The sequence below is a fragment of the Podarcis liolepis genome (assembly GCF_965112155.1).
Source record: "Podarcis liolepis genome assembly, chromosome: 16".
Lineage (NCBI taxonomy): Eukaryota > Metazoa > Chordata > Lepidosauria > Squamata > Lacertidae > Podarcis > Podarcis liolepis.
In genome coordinates, this window is record NC_139567.1 from 42,732,955 (window position 1) to 42,753,457 (window position 20,503).

At 47.6% G+C, this 20,503-nt stretch overlaps 1 protein-coding gene across 3 annotated transcripts in view; it reads right to left on the reverse strand.

The window, feature by feature from the left end:
* Positions 1-20,503, reverse strand: part of SPECC1 (sperm antigen with calponin homology and coiled-coil domains 1) — a 111,824-nt gene that overhangs the window by 79,336 nt on the left and 11,985 nt on the right. For all 3 annotated transcript variants that reach the window (XM_083479790.1, XM_083479792.1, XM_083479791.1), the window contains 2 exons: positions 6,222-6,395; positions 4,517-4,652 (listed from right to left, as the gene is read on the reverse strand). In XM_083479790.1, the coding sequence (XP_083335916.1) occupies positions 4,517-4,652; positions 6,222-6,395 (310 nt within the window). The remainder of the gene's footprint in view (positions 1-4,516; positions 4,653-6,221; positions 6,396-20,503) is intronic.

The window sequence follows — 20,503 nt, forward strand, 5'->3', positions numbered from 1 at the left end:
TATTAAATTTCTATACTGCCCTTCATCTGTAGATCTCAGGGCGGTTCACAGCGTAATTATATCACACCCCTTCCTTCAAGGAGCTCAGGATGATTGGCAAAGGCTCTTCGTATCTTCTTAGGCTCTTAATGGGGAACCTACAAGTCGAACAACTATCCACAAAAACGTCACTCCCTCCGGCCATGGAGGCAGAGCAAAGATACTGTGGCTGGTAGCCATCGATATATACTTCTGTTGATGCAGCCTAGAATAGCATTAGCTTTTTTTGCTGCTGCATCACGCTGTTAACATGAGTCAACAGAGGATGCAGCAGTAAAAAAAAGCTAATTCCATTCTAGGCTGCATCAACAGAAGCCTAATGTCCAGACCAAGGGAAGTCATATAAAGGTAAAGGACCCCTGACAGTTAAGTCCAGTCGCAGATGACTCTGGGGTTGCAGTGCTCATCTCGCTTTACAGGCCGAGGGAGCCGACGTTTGTCCGCAGACAGTTTTTCTGGGTCATGTGGCCAGCATGACTGAGCCGCTTCTGGTGAAACCAGAGAAGCACACGGAAATGCCATTTACCTTCCCGCTGGAGCAGTACCTATTTATCTACTTGCATTTTTTTTTTTGCGTGCTTTCGAACAGCTAGGTTGGCAGGAGCTGGCACAGGCAGGAGCTCACCCCGTTGCAGGGATTCGAACCGCTGACCTTCCCATCAGCAAGCCCAAGAGGCTCAATGGTTTAGACCACAGCGCCACCTGCATCCCTAGGGAAGTCATAGTCCCACTCTATTCTGCCTTGGCCATCCTGTGTCCAGTTCTGGGTGCCACAATTTAAGGCTGTTGACAAGCTGGAACGTGTGCAGAGGAGGGCAACCAAGTTGACCAAGGGTCTGGAAACCAAGCCTTATGAGGAACAGTTGGATATGTTTAGCCTGGAGAAGAGGAGATTGAGAGAAGATACAATAGCCATCTTCAAATAACCGAAGGGCTGTGACATGGAAGATGGGGCAAGATTCCTGCATTGTGGGGGTAGAAGTGAATGACCATTGGGGTCCCTTCCAACTCTATGACTCCTCCTGCATGAATTTGTCCAATACTCTTTTAAAAGCATCAAAGGAAAAGCCAGGCATAGATAATAAATAAATGCATAAACCAGTCAGCCAGGTTTGCAGAGGAGGCAGGGCTTTGGTGGCCCACCTGGTCCAACTGCGGGCACCCCTGATCTGAGACTTGTGGCTCTTGGGAGAAGGGGCAGCGGGGTTGAACTGAGGTTTTTTGGAAGCGGCAGCGTGTTTTCCCGCCCCACTCCAGGGCTGTTTCACCCTCGTTTCACTTTGCAAAAAAACCCCCACATTTCAGCAAACATCTGAGGGAGCTGCAAGCTAACTGAGCGGTCAGGTCTTAAAACTGCTTAACAAGCGCGCCAGTAAAAAAACACACAACACTCACAAAACCTTGCACATATTTCGAAGTTAAGCTTTGAAGCTTCGGCATAAAATATTTACACCACATCAGAGGGTGGTTCAAAGAGTCTCCCCCACATTAAAATAAATAAATAAATAAAGATTTCAAATCGAGTTATTGGGTAGGTTTATGCAGCATTAGTACAGGATGCTAAAATTAAAATATGGCATTTTAATATTTTTTTTTAAATGGTTGTTTACTAAATATTGGAGTCATGCTAAATTGGATGAGGGTTGCTTTAGGGCAGGCCTCCTGCTTCCTCTGCAGAAGTTTTGAACTACAGCGCTCATGAGTCTGAAGCATCTGGAGAGGGCGCCAGGTTGCAAAAGACTGGTTTAGGTTATCAGAGAAAGGAATCGGGTTTGCTGGAAAACCCAGCATTGCTAGTGTGATCTCAGGCCTCACCTTGAGGCAAGTAACGGAAATACGGCTACCCAAGATCGCCTGTTCCTATTGGGCAGGCAGTACGCCACCTCCGGACTGGTCAGTCCTGGTATAAAGGCAAGGATGCTGACGTCCCTGACTTTTGCTCACTCGGAAGGCCCTGAGAGTTGCCCACAAAAGGTGCTACTGAGCCCGGATTCCACTGGGGCCCTGTTGGCATGACAGAAAGAAAGTACAGAGATGCCCATTTATGCCAAGTGATGTTAAAACAGCAACACCACTCAGTCCGTCTTTCTCCCTGCAAACATACAAGGAGGCGGTTTGTTTATTCTGCCAAGGTTGCTTTGCCAGAAAGCCTGTTTGTTTGCTGCCAGAGCCTTGGCCCTACCAGGCTAGTCAGCCGGCTCCTCAGACACAAATGCCGGGTTAGTGGGTGAGGCATGTCTGGACTGCAAGACCAGCGCCCAAAGCTTTCTAGGAGACAGCACAGAACCCCCCAACGCACACACTCACATGCTTGAAATGTGAAGTTTGTGGCAAGGCACCACAGAGCCTAGGCTTGCTGATCAGAAGGTCGGCGGTTCAAATCCCCAAGATGGGGTGAGCTCCCATTGTTTGGGTCCTAGCTCCTGCCCACCTAGCAGTTTGACGTGCAAGTAGATAAATAGGTACCACTCCAGTGGGAAGGTAAACGGCGTTTCCGTGAGCTGCCCTGGTTCGCCAGAAGAGGCTTAGTCATGCTGTCTACAGACAAATGGCAGCTCCTTTGGCCAGTAAAGCGAGATGAGCGCGCAACCCCAGAGTCGTCCACGACTGGACCTAATGGTCAGGGGTACCTTTACCTTTCCCACTCCTAAGCCATACCGATATGGTGCACATTTCTCTCTCTCTCTCTCTCTCTCTCTCTCTCTCTCACTCACTCACTCTCTCTATTTGGACCATTTGTTGGAAGATTCAGGACAGAGAAAGGAAGCCCTTCTTCACCCAGCACATAGTTCAGCTGTGGAACTCACTCCCGCAGGAGACAGTGGCAGCAGGGAGTGCCAAAGTGCAGGTGCTGCCGCACTAAAAAGAACAATTCCTTACAAATGCACAACAGTTGTTATGCCACAGCTGCACTGGTGCCAGTTCCGCAGAGCAAAGCGGTTGACTGGGCACATATGGGGTGCATGCGTAAGGAGATCTTGAAAGTCATTATGGCATTAAAACTTTCGCAAACTGGAGCCTGCTTCATCAGATGTGCGAAGCGTTGCCCTCAGCTGATGACCTTCCAGCAGCAACTGCAAATCGAAATGGTGTTTGACAGATTGATCCCAATTCCGGGCGCGGGACAAATGAGCGGGTAATTTTTGCTCCCATTCCCATCAGATTCTCCGAGAATTCTCGCCTAAGACATCATTTACAGTCAGATTTTCACCTATTTGGGCTGACCACTGGCGCCCTCCGGTGGTTAGACTGCATAACTAACGCAGGGGTGGGGAGCACAGGAAATCCTGATAGCAGAGCCCCATTGAAGACAAGCAAAAAATACCGGTAAACTCCAAACGTCAATTCCTGCCGTCCTTCCCTGCTAACTAGTCTCCAGTGATAGGAAGTTCTAGGGTAGTTGTTCCACAACTTTTCTGGGGCACCGCCACCCTTGTTTCTATAAACTCACCCCCAGCGTCCTCTACCCTATAGAAAGCATTATTCAGAATTTGCACAACCCACTTAAGGGAGATAATAAAACAGTAAAATTCAAAACGGAAGCAACTGATTACACATTTTTTTCAAAATCTAATTAGAATTTAATTAATTCAACAAAACTGACAAACCTGATCCAGCAATACCAGCTTTTTCAAAGCCTGGTAGTCATTTTTACCTCCCGAGACAGTTAACGGGTGTGTGTTTTTTGGTGGTGGTGGTGGTGGTGGGGAAGGGGTTAAGATATCCACTGACTTGCACATATGTATCTAACACGTCATATGCCAGGCAAACACTCAAAAGGCTGCTGGTGTTCAAAGCAGCATTAACCATGCTCCCCACACCAAAACAACAGGGCACACACCCCCACAAAACACCTTTAAGTCAGCTGCAAAAACTCAGAATAATTTCTCCTTTCAACAGCTACCTTAGGGACACAGGTGTTACAGTGAGGCCACATTCACACCATGCATTTAAAGTGCCACTTTAAAGCAATCATGGTTTCCCCCCCAAATAATCCTGGGAGTTGTAGTTGGTTCCGGGTGCGGAGAATTGTTTGGAGACCTCCCCACTTCCCTTACCACACAGCTACAATTCCCAGAGTTCCCTGGGAAGAGGGACTGGCTATGAAACCACTCTACCATTAAAGTGGTATCATAGCTCTTTAAACGTATGGCTTGTGTGTGGTCTTGGACTCAGCTTAGCGCCACTTCCCCCAAGGAAACTTGGGAGCTGTAGTTTGTTAAGGGGAACCCTGACTCCCCAGACTACCAACCTCAGGAGAGTTTCAACTGTCAGTCCTTCTTCACAGGGAATTGTAGTTCCAGGAGGTACTTGCTGGCAGCATTCTGCCCCGCCCAGCCTTGGGCCCCCCACATTCTCCCCATTAACTTCTCCCCCAGATGAGCTGATCGCTGCAATGAAAAGCAAGTTGCAAGAGGGTTGCCTTAGCTTTCTGGCTGGAGACCCCACGGCCAGCTTTCATCACCCCTTCCCCTACCTGAGGCAGGCCGCAGACGGTTCTCAGCCAGCTCGGAGATGGCCCCTGTGGTGATGGTCTTCTTCAGCCGGGAGCCTCCTGAGGTTGCCATGACGCCTGGCTTTGTGAGCATGTCTTCACTGCTGGCTCTCTTCAGCTGAAAGAGAGGAGAGGGTCAGAGCGCTTTGGAGCCGAGATGGGAGGAAGAGGCATCAGCTTAGATTTCCCAAATGCCCATCCCTGCAGGGCCTTCTTAGCTGTGGCCACCAAGCAAGGCTGGATTAGTGGCATGGCCGGATCGAGGCCTTTAGAGACCCAGGCTTTGGGTGGGTGGGGGAGCCACGACTGTTTAAAGTGGTATCAGAGTGCTTTAAATGGAGAGTGCAGATGCAGACCCTCCAAGTCTCCCTAATTTCCAGGGACAGACCCAGATTTACAGAAGCCGTCCCGGTTTCTGATTTGATCCAGGAATGTCCCACTTTTCCTTAGGACCTCCCTGTTTTCATTTGAGGAATGTTGGCTGGTATGGAGCCATGTGACCTCTGAGTCAAGGAGATAAGTAACTACAGAACTTTTAGAAGACATCTGAAAGCAGCCCTGCATGGGGAAGGTTTTTTTAATGTTTAATGTTTTATTATGTTTTTATATATGCTGGAAGCCGCCCAGAGTGGAAGGCCTACCCAGTCAGAAAGGCAGGGTACAATAATAATAGTAATAATAATAATAATCAGTGCTTTTTTTCTGTGGGTACGCATACCCCTAAACATTTTGTGAATCTTTGTACTTTTGTCCATTTACTATATTTATCTCCCCACGATTTGAACTATAAAATGGTGATTTTCTTGAGTCAAAATGTGAGTACCCCTAAACATTTTTTTAGAAAAAAAGCACTAACAACAACAACAACAACAGAATAGGATGTCCCTATTTTCATGGGAGAAATATTGGAGGGTGTGTGGCCTTGATTTAGCAACCCTTTCCTTCTCCACTCATCCACTCATAGCCATCAAGGACTTGACCTCATTTGCCCCCCATGACGGGGAAACCTGGAAAACTTCAATCCCACCTGACAGACCACACGGCTCTCTCTTTGAAGCAGGAGATTTAAGCATCTCTTTTCAAAGAAAAGAAAAGAAATAAAATGAAATAATAATAACAATGAACCAAGGCTCGCTCCTCCAGAGAACGATTTCACCAAACAGCCAGAGACGCAGGAGGGGAAATTAAAAAACCAGGCTCTCGAGTTCTGCGGCTGCTGCAGCGACGGCATCAAACCGCTCCATCCCTCCCCATTCCAGGCCATCGCCCTCCTTTCATCTCTTGGGCCAACTCACAAAAATGTGGGGTTTGCAGGCACAGCTGGAAGACAGCCGCCTCTCTGGTAGCCAAGCCACTGACTGGCTGAAGGGAGCGAGACATCTGAAGGGTTTGACGTCTTTGGCAAGGCTTCTCCCGCAGCTCAGGGCTGTCTTGCCTTTTTTGTGGGGTGGTGGGAGGGAGAAGAAAGGGGAGCTGACTTCCTGACCTTTACGCTTCTGGAACCAGTCTCTGCGCAAAGCTCTGATGTCCCGTAACAACCTCCCTCTTTTGTTTCCAAGGAGCTTTGGTCGAGCGAAGCTCCACGATTTGACGCTTCCTGCTGCCAGCACGGGATTTACGGCCGAGCGGAGGGTTTAGCAAGTGTCTAGACCTCAAAACAGGAGCGGACGACCAGCCCGAAACCCACCTTGCTGAGCCGGGAGTCGAAGGCGAGGGAGGTGGATGACTTGGAGGTCTTCATGCCGATGGGGGCGGAGGGCAGAGGTTTCCCTCGTTCTGTCCCATGGCACCCCTGCTTGGAGAGGGCCGTGCTCCACGGCCTGGTGGCCCCCTTCATCTTCCTTCCAGGTGGGGAGTCAGTCTGCAAAAAAGGAAGAGGGAATGAGGAAAGGGAGGCAGGGGGAATGCTCCTGCTAATGGTCCCAGGGCAGATTTGTTTGTTTTGGTTTTTTTAATTGGAAATTTTATTTACAACATAAACCCTCCACCTCCCCAATACAGAAATCCACCCTCATTAAACGTGAACATAACATACAATAAGCATAACATACAACAATACAAACAACCAAATAAAAGACTTCCTTTATCCTGATCTAGCCTCTTATAAGCTGTTTCCTTTATGAATAATTATAAAGATTTTTCTAATTATAACTTAAATATCCACAAAGTCTCCTGCAGACATTAATCGAAGCAAGTCCAGGTATGTATTTGAGGGCACTGTTTTGTGACGTATTCTCTGCATTTCCCCCATGCTTTTTGAAACTCTTGTCTAGTGTGATCTCTAACTGCCTCTGTTAATCTAGCCAATTCAATATACTCTAACAGTTTGTCTTGGTATTCCTTTTTTGTTGGCACAGTTTCTTTTTTCCAGTTTTTAGCAGTTAAGATCCTTGCCGCTCCTGTGGCATAGAGGAATATTTTCAGTTCCAGTGCAGATTTGGAACAGCTTTACACATACTAATTTAGATGCATAGGGGTATTGATTCCTGCATTGCAGGGGGTTGGGATGGATGACCCCCAGGGTCCCTTCCAACTCTACAATTCTGTGATTCAAAATACAGAAGTAACTGTGATTATCGGAGCAGATGTGCAACACATTTTCCGCTGCACATCATCCAAAACAGGAACGGGAAAAGGTATGATTTTGAATATACTTTACATGCACTAATTTAAATGTCTTCTTTTTTTATTACTATTATAGTTTAGTTCTCCTTGTGAAAGGTTGCCGGCTTCTCGTGCCCACCTTTAAAGGCTGAAAACCTTTTTGCTGCACCAGGCTTATGCAGGCAGTTAAAAAAATCCTTCCACAATCATTGACCCTTGTGTGGTTTTTATTGTATGGTTTGAGGTTTTATTGCTCAAAACTGCTTTCATTTTAAAAAATGGCATAGTGATATATAAATATTTTTAAATGAATATATTCTTTAAGAAAACACTTTGAGGGTTTCTTTTTCTTGCTATATAGAAATTGTATAAAACAAATGAAATAAAATGTATATTGTAAAGTTCTATATCAATGTATAATTCTTATATAAAATTTTGATTCATATATTTCTGCTTGGCTACAACCCGTATTTGGTTGCCTTATTCCCACAGTCGAAATGGTATGTATAAATGCATTTTATTTACTTATTTGTTGCAGGTAATACTCCACCTTCTCCTCCAAGGAGAAGGTGAGTACATTGCTCCCTTCCCCAATTTTATTCCCGCAACAACCCTGTGAGGTAGGGCTGGGCTGGGAGAGGCAGTGGCTGGCCCAAGGGAGCTTCATGGCTGAGTGGGGATTCGAACCCTAGTCCGACACGCTAACCATTGCACCACACAACCACAGAAGCAGTAGCGATTATTTGAATAGAAATACCTTCCGGCTCACCATCATGTGCCCACATGACCTTTGTGTATGATGTACCTGTTCATTTCAGATGCCCAGGTGCAATTTGAAGCCCGCCCACCCTGCAAAGCAGACATTGTCTCCAGGTAGAGTAGGACATGGGGACAGACTGCTGAGCCCCTTTCTCCACCCCACTCCTTGGCAGAGTTAGAGAACATCTGGCGCAGGCTGACGCAGCATCTGGAAGAGATATTCCACATGTTCTCTGATCCCTTTCTCTTCACACAGAGAACATCACAAAAGGATCACAAGAGTGATTTTCAGCTGCCACAGTTTTAGAAGGCCCCCCCTCAACAGTAGCCCCCCAAACGAGGGACGAGAGGCCTTGAATTATCACTCAGGCACAAACTCTGCAGGCAAGAAGGTTTGTTTTGTTTATTTATTGCTTTTGCATCCCACCTTTTCTACTCTGAGGAGGTCAAGGTCGCGTGTACGCTCTTCCCCTTCCTGATTTACTCCCCACAACCACAGTGCAAGGTAGGTTAGGGTGGAAAAAGGCTGTAAGCGGCCCATAAGCTTCGAGACTGAGTGGTGTGTCTCCCAAGTATATGTTAACACTGTCATGTAAAGTCCTAAATGACTGGGGTCCCCAACAGTCAAAGGGCCATCTCCTTCCATGTCAGTCTGCCCAGGGGTTAAGATCAGCAGAAGAGGCCCCCTTGACATCACCCTCTGTGGTTTGAGGGGTGCTGGAACATGGCACCAAGGCCTGGTTAAGAGGAATGTTTTTGCCTGGTGCCTAATAGTATACAGTGGTACCTCTGGTTGCGAACGGGATCCGTTCCGGAGGCCCTTTCGCAACATGAAAAGAAAGCAACCCGCAGCGGCACGTCTGTGCACGCGCAGGTTGCGATTTGCCGCTTCTGCGCATGCGTGTGACGTCATTTTGTGTGTCTGTGCATGCGCGAGCGGCGAAACCCGGAAGTAACCCTTTCTGGTACTTCTGGGTCGCCGCGGGACATAACCTGAAAGAACGTAACATGAGGTATGACTGTACAATGAAGGCGCCATGTGAGCCTCCCTGGGGAGAGCATCCCACAAATGGGGAGCCACCACAGAAAAGGCCCTGTTCTCATGCTGCCACCCTCCGCACCTCTCATGGGGAGGTCAAATGAAGAAGGGCCTCATAGGATGATTGCAGAGTCTGGGTCAGTTCATATGTTGAGAGGCGGTGCTTAAAAGTTCAACTTTCTGATAGTGAGAGCTGTTTGACAGTGGAACAGAAGGTGGTGAGCTCTCCTTCCTTGGGATTTTTAAAGTAGAGGTTGGGCGGACATCTGTCAAAGATTCTTTAGTTGCGATTCTTGTACTGGAGGGGCTCGGGCTAGATGACCAACTCTGTGGTTCCATGAGAGTCATAATACACTTTTAACTGGGATGGTTTTGCAATCTGCCCTGGAACCATTTGATTCAGGAAGAGGCCTCAAAGCACAAATAATAAACATATCGGCGACCCGCCTGCCACGTACGTCTGGGCACCAGGTGCCCATCAATCCGTCGTGTCGTTAGTGCTTGTCGAGGAAGGAACACCCGCTTGTCTTTTATTAAAAAGCTGCCTTTCAATTCTCTCCCGCCCACTCGCCTGCCTTCAAAGGACTGGTGTTCTTGACATCCGGTACAAAAAAACCAACACATGGGAAAAGCAGAAACGGCTGGCGAAGATTAGTTGCCGTGGGGCCTCTGCTGGGAGACAACCCCTTAACCCTCTCCTGGTGCGACACTGCGATGCGTTTGTGTTGAAAGGGACAAAGTATCGGCTGATAAGGGTTACGGATGGGCATCATTCTCCTTGTCGATCAGCCTCTGCAAATAATTCTGCCATATCTTTGCACAGAGCTTTTGACCAGCCAAATTCAATCACCCATGAGGCAGATACACAGAGGTTTGCCCATACTCAGAGGAGGGTGCCCGTCGCACCCCTGCGCGGGGCCCACTGCCTTCCAATGAGAAGGCACACCTGCGACAGATGCAGAGCAGGCTTCTCCAAAAGGAGGCAGGTGATTATTTTTTTAGCCCTCCTTGAAAAGCAAAGCAAAGTCCTATACGGCCTAGGACCCTTGTACCTACGGGACCGCCTCTCCTGGTATGTCCCATGGAGGACCTTACGGTCTTCAAACAAAAACATCTTGGAGGTCCTGGGCCACAGAGAGGTTAGGCTGGCCTCAACCAGAGCCAGGGCCTTTTCAGCCGTGGCCCCGATCTGGTGGAACGCTCCATCACAAGAAACTAGGGCCCTGCGGGACTTGACATCTTTCCGCAGGGCCTGCAAGACAGAGCTGTTCCACCAGGCCTTTGGCCAGGGCACAGTCTGACCCCCTCCTTTGGTAATCCTCACAGAACTCTAGCCCAGTGGTTGCCATTAATCTGATTTGATTTGATTTTAGAATGATTGATTTTAGAATGCTGTGTTACTTTTATTGTTGTTAGCCACTCTGAGCCCGACTTCGGCTGGGGAGGGCGGGATATAAATAAATTTATATTATTTATTATTATTGTTATTTTATGAGGCAGAAGAGCAAGATTTGCCTCGAAGCTTTGGGCAGTGGTCCAAACCGAAACCCCAAAGTTCTTTGACTAAGGCAAAAAGATAGATGGGTCAAAGAAAGGCTCCGGGGGGGGGGGTGTTATGGGGAAGGGGGAGGTTGTCACAGCTTCCCTACCGGGGGTTACAGAAGTCAGGAAACAGCAGCGAAGCCAAGATAGGACTAGGAGAGGTCGAAAGAGACTCCCTCGAAGCCCGTTGGAAACCGCAGCGTTTGAGAGATACCAACCTCCTGCCTGACTCATCTCGGTCAGACACAAGCCAATAGATGGGGAGGATGGTTGACGGAGATGAAGATTCGTGAAACACATTGATGGGGAACCCAAGCAAGTGCCAGGAAGCCCGGTGGACTCCCTGCTCCCTGCTCCCCGCACCCCCACCCCGCAATACACACACCCAGTGCTATTTTTCTAGAAAAAGGGGTGCTGGAACTCATCTTGAACCCCTCCCTCGTTCTCTTAGAATGGCAATGGTGCCCCTGAGAGGTGCCAGAACGGAGTTCCTGTGAGCTCCCCCAGGGAAAAAAACCTGTGGTGTGCAGTGAGCAAATCTAGCTGGGGGCAGGGAGAGAGAATTTCACCAGCCTGGATCTCAGGGCTTCTGCCCCGCAGAAAAGGCCCCGTGATGCTCCGATTTAAAAATGTTAACGAACTAGGCCACTGCAGGCATTTGACAGGTAATCGATATGCAATCAGCACTGCCGACACCCAGCAGGAAAATAGTTTCCTTAGCATGAGACAGAGAGAGATGGGGGAGGAATGGCTGGGGTTTTCTAATAGGGAAAGCTGCAGCCCACGAAGCACTCCCTGACTGGCTTCTTTGGGGCTTGGAAGAGCCAGGAAGAGCAGCGGCTGGGAGTTTGGCTCACAGACTTTAGACCTGTGGGCTAGGAGCCTCAGGTAGATGGAGGGGAGGTCAACAAAACCCAATCAGAACTGCCTGGCAATCCTGTAAACACAGACTGGACTTCTCTGGAGAAAAGTGAAATAGAGAGACAGTCCTATTGGCTCAGTTAGTAGAGCATGAGACTCTGAATCTCTGAGTCATGGGCAAAAAGATTCCTGGGTTGCAGGGGGTCGGACTAGATGACCCTTGGGATCCCTTCCAACTCTGCAATTCTATGGTTCTATGGGAGCCACCGGGAATTGATAAATATTGTTATGAGTTTGGAGGGGGAGGAGGCTGTTTGCAAGATCCTTCGAAATCCTGGATCAAGAAAGTGTTCAGATATAAGCCAGACTAGCTTCCTGCGTTGAGGCGATCGCTTGGGTGATGGGCCATTAAGGCTTGCTAATTCAGGTTAATTAGGACAAAGCCAGAGTTTGGTGTTGAGAGGCAGTGAAGCCACGGAGAAGCATCCTAAAGACATCCCAGCCTCCATTGTGCCGCATTCCCAAAAGGAAACACAGACCTCTTGAACAACAACAAGGCGTGCAACAAGGCCTATTTCCCAGTTATCCCAACGCATGTGTGCGTTAATTCCCCCTGGAGCTTGATAGAATGGGAGAGACAGCTAGAGGTCCAGAAAAGTAACAGAAGCTGCAGAGTGGAGTTGGGGGAGCATTGCCCCTCCAGGTGCTGCCAGGGTCCGACTCCCAGCAACAGCATGGCTGAGGGTCAGGGATCACAGAATCACAGAGCGGTAGATTCTAGCCTGACCCACTGCAATGCAGGAATCTCAGCTAAAGCATCCATGACAGAGGGCCATCCAACCTCTGCTTAAAAGCCTCCAAGGAAGGAGAGTCTATCACCTCCTGAGGGAGACCATTCCACTGTCAAGGCTCTTGCTGTCGGAAAGTTCATCCTGATGTTGAGTCGCAATCTTCTTTCTTGCAACTTGGTTCAAGTCCTGCCCTCCAGAGCAGGAGAAAGCAAGCTTGTTCCGTCTGCCATGTGACAGCCCTTGAGATATTTGAAGATCGCTATCATATCTCCTCTCAGTCTCTACTTTACCAGACTAAACACACTCAGCTCCTTCAACCATTCCTCATCAGGCTTGGTTTCCAGACCCTTGGTTATCCTGGTTGCCGTCCTCTGCACACCTTCCAGCTTTTCAACGTCCTTCTTAAATTGTGGCACCCAAAACTGGATACAGGGCTCCAGGTGGGGCCTGACCAAGGCAGAAGAGAGAGGGACTATGACATGGGTAGGCAAACTAAGGCCCGGGGGCTGGATCCGGCCCAATCGCCTTCTAAATCCGGCCCACAGACGGTCCAGGAATCAGCGTGTTTTTACATGAGTAGAATGTGTCCTTTTATTTAAAATGCATCTCTGGGTTATTTGTGGGGCATAGGAATTCGTTCTCCCCCCCCCCCTCAGAGTCCGGCCCCCCCACAAGATCTGAGGGACAGTGGACCGGCCCCCTGCTGAAAATGTTTGCTGACCCCTGGACTATGACTTCCCTTGATTTGGATACTACATGAAAGAATGATGGCAGCTGGGTTAGCCAGCCCTGCCTTTCTTAGCGCTCCAGTTTGCAATCTCATTGCAGCCTAACCCTGATGACAGCTTTCTCCCCAGCCACACGCAGAAACCAGTGAGCTTCTGAACACCCCATCCCACTCTTGGAGAAATCCAAGAGGCCTTTTGCATCCATACAATCTACCCCCAGGGATGAAGGCAGTCTGCCTCTCTGAATACCAGTTTCTGGGCACATGGGGAAAGGGTTCTGTGTTGCCCCTGGGTCCTCGCAGGCTTCCCATTGGGGGCATCTGGCTGGCTGCTGTGAGAACAGGATCCTGCACTGGGCAGGCCCCCTTGGGCCTGATCCTGCAGCAGCCAGGCTCTGCCCCCTCTTATCTCTCAGCTGGATCTGAAACTTCACTCCACCCACCACCCTGGCTCTCTAGATTTCCTGGCAAACGGCAGCCTTGCATTCCGCGAGGGACAGAAAGGAATTGTTGTGTGCTAAGATTCGTCGAGATGCATCAGCCAGAACTCACTGACATGTGGGGAGGAGGAGGAGGAGGAGGAAGGAGCGATGAAAAGCCGAGCTTTTGCAAGAAGCTCCCCCAGTTCGGTGAGCTTATCTATATTTACTGCTGTTTTTAAAAGTATACCTGCCATATATTTGCAGAATAACTCGCAAACCCCTGGGACTCAAGAGCGTGACACCCTGTGCAGGACAGAGTGACGAATGGGCCCTGGGGCAACGTGGGCTTAAGTGGAACGGCTATGTCATTTTCGTTGGTTATTTAAGTGTGTGGAAATTATTGTTTACGGTGCTAAAAGTAAATCCTTAGTTCTTTTCAAGCAGTATTTATTTCTATTCTACCTGCATATACCCTGTAGCCTTAAACAGGAAGCTGCCCTTTTACTGAGCCAAATCCGTTGGTCTACCTGGCAAGATTCTGGTCCTCATGGTTATGAATTAAGGGGTGGTTTAATAGGAGAGTCTGCGAGCTGGATCCTTTTTTAAGTCTGGAGACTGAACCCAGACCCTTCAGCATCCAAAACACGGGCAGTCTCACAGAGTTATCTAGCTAGGCATTGTTCACCTTGCTCAGTACTGACTGGCAGCAGCTCTCCAGAATTTCAGACAGGGAGTCTCAACTAGCCTGACCTGGAGATGCCACCAGGGACTGAATGCAGAGAAAATGCTCTACTATGGAGCTACGGCTCTTTATCATACAAAGAACTCAAGCAGGGTCACAGCATCCAAACGCTGCCTCAAAACCAACCCATCAAAAATATATTCACAGAATTTACAGTTCAGAGTCTAAAAAACTGAGCGAAACACACCCCCCCACTCCACACATCTGTTGCATCTTCTACACAGCATAGGCTGATGCTGACAACTCAAAACACGTGGGGGGGGGGGCGGAATAAATGCTTCTACCTGGTGCCAAAAGATAGTCCATGTCGTACCAGCCCAATCTCAAAGTTGCCAGGGAAGGATATTCCACAATTGGGGTGCCACCAATGAGAAGGCCCCGCCGTAAAACATGGTAGGCTGCACTACGTACCTGACCTCCCACCGACCTGGTTGGTGTTGCATACCTGGAGGAAGCAGGGTAGGGGCGAGGCTTCTCCTGGCACACCTGAACTGCACTGTCACTGCATTGCTCCTGCCCATCTCCACCCTGGGATGCAGCAGCGACTCAGATGGCAGGAGGTCTGACAAGAGAACAAGGCTCCACAAACCTACCCAAACACTTATCCCAGTAGCCGCTGCAACATCCCACGGCAATTACTTCTGGTTGGAGAACAGGACCGCAAAGTTGGGAAGAGTGTGGATTACACAGAAGAGAGAAATTTTTGGGTTTGCGTATAGGGCTTGCCGATCAGAAGGTCGGCGGTTCGAATCCCACGACAGGGTGAGCTCCCGTTGCTCAGTCCCTGCTCCTGCCAACCTAGCAGTTCGAAAGAAAGCACAAAGTGCAAGTAGATAAATAGGTACCGCTCCGGCGGGAAGATAAACGGCGTTTCCGTGCACTGCTCTGGTTCGCCGGAAGCGGCTTTGTCATGCTGGCCACATGACCCGGAAGCTGTCTGTGGACAAACGCCGGCTCCCTCAGCCAATAAAGCGAGATGAGCGCCTCAACCCCAGAGTCGGCCACAACCGGACCTAATGGTCAGATGTCCCTTTAACTTTTATTGGTTCAGGTGGGTTTGTGTTAAAATGAGAAGCAAACTGAGTTCTTCTCCCCCATCCCTACTCACTACACATACGATTAAAAAGTTTAAAAGTTGAGGTTTGGTCCAAGGTCACCTGGGAACCTTTGTGGGTGAATACAGGTTTTGAACCCAGGTTTCTACATAATCTTAATACATCGCAAGGAAAAGGCCTCTCTCCTTCCTATTCCTTTTGTGTGGAATGGACTACCTCAGATGATGGAGGAATCTTCTCCAGTGGAGGCAGGATGGCCATCTGTCAGGGATTCTTCAGCTGTGACTCCTGCATTGCAGGGGGCTGGGCTAGACGACCCTTACGCGTCCCTTTCAAATCTAATATTCTATTATCCTGCCAATCAATCTCATCAGACGGTCCCTAGAGCTCTAGGAGACACAGTCAGTGCTGAATACCAGTTGCTGGAAATCACAAGTGGGCAGAGAGCTGCTCTTGTGCTGAGGTCCCACTTGGGACATCTGGCTGGCCACTGTGGGGACAGGATACTGCGTTAGATGGGCCTGATCCTGCACCCAGGCTCTCTTCTGATGGTCTAATGTGATAAGGAAATGCATCCAAAAACCGAAGAATGCTGGAAGGGGGAAAACTATAAAACAAAGACGCATAGCTGTCAACATTTCCCTTTCTAAAAGGGAAATTCACTTATTCCAAATAGGATTCCTTGCAAGGAATGGGAAAAGTTGACAGCTATGCAAAGAAAATTTGAGGGATGGGGAGGTGAATAGCCTCTCCTCCTTTCACTCAGTGCAATAAGAGCACTGGAAGTGCCTGGGCTGGATCAGGCCAAAGGCCCCCCCTATTCACAAGCATCCTGTTCCCCACAGTAGCCAAGCAGGTGAATTTGGGGAGCGCAACAGCCAGACGCGAAGTCACTGGATATTCTCCTACGGTGGCTGGCAATCTTGGGGACGCTGCCCTTACACATGGAGGCTCGTATTAGCTGCCATCTGTGGCTGACAGGAGAGGGCAGGCATTGCTGCCCACACAAGGAATCTGCTCACGTGCTGTGACCCATTCAACAGCAAAGGGGAATTCCTGAAGATGTTGCTGGACTCTAAATCCCATCAGCCCCCAAGCCAGCCTGGCCGGTTCCCTGTCCTGCTTGCCTTCAGTTCTGCTGCTTTTGCAATATATTCCCCCCCCCCCACTTTCTCACCTGCTGTCACTGGGAACGCGACAGAAGAAGTCGAGCCCGCTGGATGAGGCCGGTGGCCCACCTGGGCCAGCCTCCTGTTCCCACAATAGTCAAGCAGCTGCACATAGAATCCTAGAAGTGACGTGATCCCAGAATCATGGATTTGGAAGGGACCCTGAGAGTCATCTAGTCCAGCCCTCGAGCTGGGCTCGAACCACCCACCTTCTGGTTAACAGCCAGACGCACTGACCCACTGCACCCCACGGATAGCGAACAAGCAAGCAGGACCTGGGCACCCGCTGCAGCTCTCCCCACCTGCGATTCCCAGGAAACTGATGTTCAGAAGCGCTTACTACCTCCAGTCATGGAGGCAGAACACAGCCACTGTGGCTAGGAGCCATTAACAGACTTCTCTTCCAAGAACACCCCTTGCCTTTTCCTGTAAGACCTATTACAGTCGTTAAGAGTCGTCAACAGGCTCATCTCAGCTATCTGCCAATCTCCCATTCCCACCACCCTTCTGAGTAATACCCCTCCCCACCTTCTCACTATATAGAAGGGTCTGGCAACTTCTGTTTCAGTGTATCCGAAGAAGTGTGCATGCACACGAAAGCTCATACCAAGAACTAACTTAGTTGGTCTTTAAGGTGCTACTGGAAGGAATTTTTTATTTTCTCTTCCAAGAATGTGTCGTGTCCTCTTTAAAGCCATCCAAGTTGGTGGCTGTCACTGCCTCCTGCGGGAGCAAGGAGAACATGAGAGCCTTGAGCTGAGGGTGGTGGACGAGATGGGCTCCCAACTCTCGTTGGCCCTCGCCGAGCATGAGGAAGGATCTGGAGGTGATGGCCTTCCCCTCCAAAAGGAACCCTGGGAACTAGTCATTTTGCAGACTATGGAGGATGGGGCTGTAGTTCAGTGGCACGGCACCTGCTTTGCATGCAGAAGGTCGCCGGTTCAATCCCTGATGGCATCTCTGGGTAGGGCTGGGGGAGAGACTCCCTGCCTGAAACCCCAGAGAGACGCTGCTGCCAGTCAGTGTCCTTAATACTGAGCTAGATGGGCCAACATTCTGCCTCTGTGTAAAGCACCTCCCTGTGTTTCGAATCAGCCCCTCAATTCAGAACAATTTGGGGAGAGTCTGCATGGTTCAATCCCAGGGCCAGGATTGTCCCTCCTTTCAAAGAAGATTTGAAAGATTGGATTGCAATGAACGAACTAAGACAGAGGGAGGCTAATCTTAGGATGAGGGGTATACCTGAAGCCCAGGGAGAAAATATAAAAGAAAAACTATCAACAGAATTAGCCCTCTGGCTAGAGATGCCACCAGAAGAGGTGGAAAAGGCAATTCAATCGGCTTTCAGGTTAAAAGTCAAGCTTCCAAAAAATAAAAAATTTGTAGGAGACTGCCTAATTATATTTAAAGATAAGGAAATAAAAAACAAGATTTTGCATAAGAATAGAGAGAAAAGATTTAACATCGGAGGGAACAACATAATAATTTTTAAAGATATTCCTGTTAGGCTTCTAAAGCGCAGAGACTCCTATAAAGAATTGGTACAGATACTCAAAAGAAATAATATTGAGTTTAAGTGGGAGTTTCCGGAAGGCGTCTCCTTCATATACAGGAGCAAGAGACAAAAACTGACAAATCCAGGAGAAACAGACAAATTTCTAAGGAAATATAAAGAGCTAAAACCGCATAGAGAGGAGGGCAGAGGGGGAGGGACGGGACTGGGGGAGGACTCGGGGGGGGCGGGGGGCTCGGGGGAGGAGGGGGAGGAGGGGGGAGGGACTGAAGAGGAAGCATAAAAGGAACCAATAGTTGTTTTTGCCCCCTTTCCCTACAATTAAATCGTGATGGCACTAAAGGTGTTTAGTTGGAATGTTAATGGGATGAACGATAAAGGAAAAAGAAACCGAATTGAGCACATTCTGAAGAAGGAAAGTTTAGACGTCATCTGTCTCCAAGAGACACACATAGCGAGGAAACACAAAAGAACCCTGATTAACCAAAGACTGGGGAACGAATTTATATCCTCAGACCAGAGTAAAAAGAGGGGAGTGGTTATTTATATAAATAAAAGAATTGAAGCGAAACATCTATTCAAAGATGAAGAAGGAAGGATATTAGCAATACAAATAAACTGGCAGGGAGAAAAGATAATAATAGTCGGAATATATGCGCCTAATGTAAATAAGTCAGAATTTTATGGGAAGTTGGAAGAAGGATTATCTGACTACGCCGATCAGAAAATCATACTATTAGGAGATATGAACGGCGTGGTGTCGTTAGAACTGGATAGATTGAGGGACACAAAGAGTAAAGATGGGAAATTGCCTAGAACCTTCTTCTCCCTGGCCCAAAACTGCAATTTAGTAGATATTTGGAGGTATAAATACCCTCTAGAAAAGCAATATACCTTCCACTCAGAACCTAATGATTCATCATCCAGATTAGACCAGATATGGATTTCGAAAGAGCTAGTCCCAAGATCAGCACGGGTGGAGATTCAGGCTAGAACAATTTCGGACCATAACCCAATAAAAATGGAATTGAAAGGGCAAGAGAGTAGATTAATCAGATGGAAACTGAAGGATTATCTGCTGGATGACCAAGAGGTAGTAGAAAAGGCCCAAAACAGACTAAAAGAATATTTTGAAGATAACCTAGGCAATAATACAAAGTTAAAGGTGGTATGGGATGCAGGCAAGGCGGTGATGCGGGGTTTTTTTATCCAACAGAGTGCAATTAAGAACAAAAAAAGGGAAAAAGGGAAAAAAGAAATTATGCAACAACTAGCAGAGAACGAGCAGAAATTGATTAAAAACCCAAAAAATAAGAAAATAAAAGAGAATATTAAAGTCTTACAAGCCCAATATACAATGCTGATAAATAGAGAGATAGAATGGAAAATCAAAAGACTGCGTCAGAGGAACTTCGAACATGCCAACAAAACAGGGAAGTTATTAGCCTGGCAGCTGAAAAAAAGAAAGGAACAAAATACAATAAACAAGATAGTGGTGGAAGGAATAGAGATAGACAAACCTAAAGAAATAAGGAGAGCCTTCATGGACTACTATGGAGAACTCTTTAGAAATATAGAAAGGAACCAGACGAAGGAAATAGAGAGATATCTAATAGCTAAGAACATCAATAAGATCACCGCAACAGACAAAGAGAAATTAAACGCCCCAATTGAGGCGGAGGAAATAAAAGCAATAATAACAGACTTAAAAAATGGGAAAGCCCCAGGCCCAGATGGGTTTACTAGCAGATATTATAAAGAGATGGAATCAGTCCTGCTAAACCCATTACAAGAAGTAATGAACAACATTTTAAAGGAAAGAGAAATACCGGAGACGTGGAAGGAGGCGTTGATTACACTAATCCCAAAGCAGGATACAGATTTAAAGCAAATTAGAAATTACAGACCGATTTCCTTACTAAATATAGATTATAAGATCTTTGCGGGAGTCTTGGCTAGAAGAATTAAAATTATTTTGGTAAACAGTATCCATAGAGACCAAGCCGGCTTCTTGCCGGGGAGGCAAATGAAAGACAACTTAAGAAATATCATAAATATTATAGAATATCTAACAGAAAGGTGTGACAAACAAGGTTTACTGTTATTCGTAGACGCTGAGAAAGCGTTTGATAACGTAAATTGGGAATTCCTGCTGAAACAATTGGACCACATGGAAGTAGGTACTGAATTCTTCAATGGGATAAAAGCAATATACACGGAACAAAGAGCAAGATTGATAATAAACAATGTAGAGACGGAAGAATTAACAGTAACTAAAGGAACAAGACAGGGATGCCCACTGTCCCCACTGTTATTTATAATGATATTGGAGGTTTTATTGAATTCCATCAGAGATAACAAAAGAATCAAAGGTATCAGGGTCGGTCAGCACGAACATAAAACCAAAGCTTTTGCAGACGACCTGGTTGTAACAATGGAAGATCCATTGGATTCAATGAAAGAGGTACTCAGAGAATTCGATCAGTTTGGAGAAGTGGCAGGCTTTAAATTAAACAAAAGGAAGACCAAAATATTAGTTAAAAATATGCAGGCAGATGAAATCGAGGAACTACAAAGAGAAATAGGAATAGATGTAACAAAGAAGGTGAAATACTTAGGGATATGGGTAACGCCAAAAAACATAGACTTATTTAAAAATAATTATGAAATGGTTTGGAAAGGCGTTAAAAAGGACATAGAAACGTGGGGTCGGCTTAGATTGTCATTCTGGGGCAGAATAGCCAC